General features: G+C 43.0%; 1 protein-coding gene across 7 annotated transcripts in view; it reads right to left on the bottom strand.

Moving 5' to 3' along the window:
* EZH2 (enhancer of zeste 2 polycomb repressive complex 2 subunit) overlaps window positions 1-5,934 on the bottom strand; it is a 64,316-nt gene that overhangs the window by 38,881 nt on the left and 19,501 nt on the right. For 5 of the 7 annotated variants that reach the window (XM_007469863.1, XM_007469862.1, XM_007469859.1 and 2 more), the window contains exon 2: window positions 387-510. In XM_007469863.1, coding sequence (XP_007469925.1) covers window positions 387-503 — 117 coding nt within the window. In that variant the 5' untranslated portion in view covers window positions 504-510. Of the gene's footprint in view, window positions 1-386; window positions 511-5,934 lie in introns of those variants that run through there. The other 2 variants (XM_007469865.1, XM_007469861.1) reach the window with 1 other exon arrangement.

The following is a 5,934-nucleotide window of genomic DNA, read 5'->3' as shown; positions in this document are numbered from 1 at the left end:
GGGAAAGAGGAAATTATTTCCATCCTTTCTTTGTTAACTCTGTATGTATCTATATATTTTTTAAACCACAATGACTTTAGGAACACAGTACCATGAAACACATTCCTTTATATTTGGGTCCTGGGTCTCCACATGCAGTACAAAGCTACACTGAAAAGATGGTGATTTCCAAGTAGACTGAATAACCATTAGATTAAAATCTTTCCACTTCACTGATGTGCATGGTAAGATTTTTATGTTAATTAAGACAGACCAAGGACCTTAACTTCCAAGTTTTCATTTATCTTACAGTAAATAAGACCATTTACCCTTTCAAATTAAAACTTATCTTTAGGGAGTAAACCATCCTTAACTGTACCCGCATTTTCACAGAAGACGGAGGATACCTTGACTTCGTCAGCTCGCCTGAACCTCTTGAGCTGCCGCAGGCGCATGTACTCTGACTTTACACGCTTCCGCCAACACACTGGTCCCTTCTCAGATTTCTTCCCAGTCTGGCCCATGATTATTCTAAAAGCAATGGTTTCATATTAAAATCACTAATCTAACCAGCCTGAACATGACCACTTGTGTTTTAATCCCCAGCAAACTAACAATCAACAAAAGAAATGACACATAATTACACTGTCGATATTTGCAAGAAGGGTCCTCATTTGTTCTGCGTGGTGAAGTCCTTAAAAACATTTCATTCCAAGTATAAATTTTTGTTTAATACAACTTTTAAGAGACATTTTTATTTACAAAGATACTCCACTCCTAAACTGCAGTCATCCTACAGAAATGTGACCCATTACAGGAGTTAAGTATATACAGTAACGAGCTGTGAGATCCACACTTGTGGAGTGAAAAAAAATGTAGACACATATTCTAAGTTTTTCACCATTAAATTAGTTGCTACAGGCATAAATGAATGACTGAAAAAGATAAATCTGGAAAAGAAGTAAAATCTACATACAGCACCAAAGGTAGAAAATATATACAGTACAATATGTGATAACTGTACAAATTAAAGTATTCCTCCTACACGCACTTTCAACCATGCTTCTCACCTTCAACACTGTGATGAATAGTCTGTGTTTCTGCCTCGTGCCACCTTTCCTCCCACGGGGGCTCCTCTGCTAGCCAGAGGAGAAGGAAGGCAGGGACCCCTTCCGCCCCATCTGTGGTTGCAGAGGCTCTGGAAGCCGGTTATGTGCAACGTGGGCTCGGCCTGTAGTCCACCGGATGTCCAATTCACACCAGAGTCTAAACGAGTGTCCTCTTCCAGATCATTTGTTCATCAAAGTGTTAAAGCTGTACTTGTATCTTCAAAAGATTAGAAGGACATTCCTCTATCGGATGGTGCAAAGGTGCCACATGAGGGATTTGTGCTTTAATTTATGTAAGCGCAATGGAAAGTCATAGAGTGTTTTAAGTAAAGGGGCAGGGGGAAGATTTACACTCTGGAATGCCCAGCTGACTGCAGTGCAGCGGCAGGAGGGGCTGGAAGAGAGTAAAAGGCAAAGGTGAGGCCAGGTGAGACTGGAAGGCGGGACCGTCCCTAGACAAGAGACAACGCAGCTTCTTCAATGACACCGGTGATGAGAGAAGGGAAACGATTTCAAGAGTCACTTGAGAGCAAACATGGCAAGGATTTCAACATGGAGAAGATGGCTGGCTTTCTGGCTTGAATAACTGAGTAGGGTTTCATGTACCTGCTTACATACAGCCCTCGGGCACAGAGAAAATTGCCTAAGGAGAGGAATTAGAGAAAGAAAAGGAACCCAGAGGTCAGTGGTAACTTTCTGTAGGAATATTCCACCACCAAACCACGAAAGAGAACACAAATGGTGGATTATTCAAGCTGAGAGAGGGGCAAAGAAAGCACGTAATTAATGACTAGTAAGAATCAGGCAATGAATATACAAAGATGAATGAAACGCAGAACTTGCCCTTGCGGCGCTTATAACCGACCTAAGAAGGCCTAAAGGAATGGACTTTACAATATGAGATAAATATGCAAAAGTACTGGGGCTGAGGGTGGGGGACACAAGTAAGGAGCTGCAGAAGGATGGCAGCAAAGTGACCACTCAACCTTAAAAGTTGAGTCGGGTTTCAAAAGGCAAAGAGAGAACGGAAGGGGCTCAGGTAAGAGCAGGAGCCAGCTGGGTTCGGGGCTGTAAGGGCGGGAGAGGGGCCGCCAGCCGACCCTGCAAACAAAGGTGGACCCCAAATTAGGTAAAGAGCCCAAATTACAAGAATTGAGGGCATGAGAGGAATGAAGAGATTTCAGAACTTAAGATAAAGACAGTCGAATGCGATCACAGAGATAGGACTGAGTCCCATAAAAGCTTCAAAGTGCGACCTTGCCTGGGGTGCTGAGTGGAACAAAGATGACAGTCCTCAGAGCTGAGAAGACTAAACCCCACAGCCCATCCCAACCTGGCGGAAACACAGAAAGTGGGGAAGAACTTAGGAAGGCGGTGAGGCAGGGCAAAAAGACGCCAAAGTTAGGGAGAGGCTGGAGCTTTATTCTAAAAATGACTATGTGGCAATTTTTTGCTTTCACATCTGCTGGTTAGTTAACAGATGAGCTCAGGTAATTCTATCCAAATTATTTTCAGACACTTAGCACTTCAAAGGCCTAGCTAGAAAGGAGAGGAATCAGATAAAAGGGATGATCTGCTGCATTAGCTCAGAAACTCATCACAACTAGTCCCATCTGCTGCTTCCACAAATTCATGGTCCTGGGAGGTGGCACCACCATGCCTGATAAAAACCTGCACTGGGAACACGGCTTTCGTTTTCACTGATGTGCAACACGGGTATCATTACAATGCATTTTTTAAGGTGCATTTTTTATGTCGTGGTAAAGAGGTATCATTTCATTAGTTAGCACTTCATGTTTTCCACTGGAACCCTCCGTGTCTAACACGCTGTAATACCTTCTATGTGTTTCTACCATTAGTAACAACACCTCTGGAAAAGTATGTCAGGACAACACCAAAGCTGTTACACTAAACTAACAAGCTGCTCCATCAATGACAAAACACTTCAAAGTTGATTTGGAACCAACCTCTCCATAAGAGGGCATGAAGGGATAAGTTTCCACGTTTATAAACTTCACAAAGTTCTTCCAAATAAAGAAGTAAGTAAGTGAAGGTTTTAAGCTATAGAACGATCTGGTAAATATACACAATAGAGAGGAAAAGAAAAAAGGACAGTGATTCATTTAGGGGAAATTATTAAAATATAAGAATCATGAACTCCGAATTAGGATGAGAAATGAAAGTGTACAGACTGTTGTTTAAAAGTATAGGGATAAACAGGCAGATCCATAAAAAAATAACAAAATTTAAGGCACCATTAGAAGGATGTTTACATAAAACAAACTGCCTCTGACTATCACAGCACTTACAACGTATTAAAATCACATTTTCACGTTCTTCACCCCACTTCACCCCCCTGGAGTTCCTCAGTTTCAAGAACAATTTTTCTCCCTTTGTAAAATCGCAGGCTGTGTGCCTGGCAAACAGATTTAAAAACAAACAAAAGGCAGGTCTATTAACATGCGCTGATCATGAGTCGCTGTGCCACAAGGTATGAAAGGAAGGGTGGCTGCCATGCTGAGTGTGGGAAGGGAGGGGGAGTCACCCCACCCCACCACCGAGAAACCCGGGAGGAGATGAGTCTCAGGGGCAGTCAGGACCCTGTGGTCCTGCCGCCTTACAAATCAAGAGATCCTGAGCACAAAACCTGGAGCCTCTGGGTCTTCCTTAGGGAAGCCGATATTGCCTGAGACCTTATCCAAACAACTGGGATAACATCACCTACCCCACAGCTGGGTGTGAACACCAGACATGGGCAGGCTCACCCATCTCTCAGGCCCTGCGTGCAGAGACTTCAAGCCTTCAAACGTGAGCTCCCCGGCTCCTTCCTATCCTGAAGGCAGACAAATCAGCTCTTCTGACTATTTCCCACTATCACAGCCCAGTTAAGTATTATGATACAGCTTGGAATACTCGTACATTATTAGCAAAAAGAAACTTTTATTAAAATGACTTGCTACTAAATGGATGGGGATTTGTGAAAAATCCCATTTTTTAATTTCTCACTCAAAAGATTTGTTTAGTTTCATAGGTGAAATGGCATGAGTATGATTTTTATCCAGGAAAAAAACAGCTTCTCTTATTCAAAACAGATTATAGCTCAAGTCTACCTGTATACAGTGAAACCAAAACAACAGTTATGCTTTAATTCAAAAGACAAACCAGGTTATGGCGGGGAACCATCCAAACCTTAATACAATGTAGTAAAGCTTTACAGGATCACAAACATGTAAATAAAATAAAGGAAAATTATACAGTCCAGAGTCTTATTTATGAATCAACCAAACTCAAATTGTTTTTGCCACCCTGCATCAGTTCACCTTCTCTGAGAACTTTGCACCCACCCTTCTCTAAGAACTGCCACCTCCACGGGAGGGAGCCCGAGGCCCTGGCCCACAGCCCCTGTAGTGACCAGTGTTGGGATGAATACACAACCAGATGTGAAAGTCTCAGGAGGTTCCCTGCAAGGTCAAGAATGCTCACCCTTTCCACTTAGGTTTGAACCTGGAAACATGCTGCCTGAAGAATCGCTGGAAGCCAACTGCAACCACGAGAGGAGAGCCTGCAAAGAACAGTCAACAAGAGAAAAAGAAAAAACACCCAAAGCCAAGAAATGGACTCTAGTCCCATCACTGAGCCCTGACCAGGCGTGCTTTGCCAAACCAACTCCACAACTGTTCAGTTATGTGAGCCAAGGAATTCCCTCTCTTTTGCTTAAACTAGTTTGGATTAGATTTTCCGCCACATGAGACACAGAAGGGTTCTGAGGTATCGTTTTAATATTGAGATTATATACACAACAACGCCTGAGTGAACAGAAGACAGGTTCTCGAGCCCTATTTCCTCATGGTCAACAGCATCGGCTCCACTCCCACGTGGTGAGGAGCTCCGCCCCTGCCCTGGGTTTGGACGGCCCTGGTGATCCCAAGACACACCTCTCTACCTCCAGTGACTGGGCCACACAGCACAGGAATCAGCATTCTTCTCCATCAAGTCCAACTCTAGTCTACTTGTAAGGGGTCTTTTCCGAAATAAGGTAACATTCCTGCCCCCTCCTTACTCAGGTGCCAATGACTGAGGAATTCAAAAAAAAAAAAAAATGCCCTAGGCATTTTCAGTGCACTTTATGCCCCTCTTTAAAGGTTTTTCATTCCTAAAGGATTTGCCAAACCAAGGCACTCGCCATCTACTAGTCTTGCTGAGTTCTGCTTCTACTTGTCTGAAGAAAACTAAAAACTAAATTACATGTACTACTTATCCTTCTCAACCAAGTCAACAGCATCAACTTTGACTCTAAACTGAAGACCAGACTAAGGAAGGTAAAATCCAAATTTAACAACATTTAAGTAATAATGATTGCAATATTCTCGATGTCCTTCCCTAACTGAAATTGCCCATTTTGAAAAATCACCAATCTTCAATAGTGCTTTTATATTTAAAATGCTTTGAGGGCAGCTGTTAGTCACATTTACCAATTTCATTTACTTTTTTAAGTTAAGATCCATTGCTTTAATAAACTCAAAAGGAAATTAATGGTAAATAAGATTCTGCGGGTAAGGCTAAGGGTTAGGATTAGGAAAACTTAGAGAGACCTGTAGATGTAACTCTTGGTAAGAGATAAAAATTAGTAACCTAAGAGAAGTAGGTCTTACACCTGAGGGGCTTTATGGAAAACACCCCCATGAGAAGGAGACTAGGAGTGAGGGGCTCAAGGAGGCAAGCACACAGGGCTGCTGCCTGCGTCCTCCATTCGGGATTTGCAAGGACAAGCAGACTCCACTGCATGTCACCACCCTGAACCTTACAGCGACCCACTCCAGGCTGGCCATGCTCTGGCTCAGCAGGA

The sequence above is a fragment of the Lipotes vexillifer genome, unplaced genomic scaffold (assembly GCF_000442215.2).
Source record: "Lipotes vexillifer unplaced genomic scaffold, Lipotes_vexillifer_v1.1 scaffold472, whole genome shotgun sequence".
NCBI classification, from domain to species: Eukaryota; Metazoa; Chordata; class Mammalia; order Artiodactyla; family Lipotidae; genus Lipotes; species Lipotes vexillifer.
The sequence above is the reverse complement of the archived record's forward strand: the minus strand, read 5'-3'. Positions and strand labels throughout refer to the sequence as shown.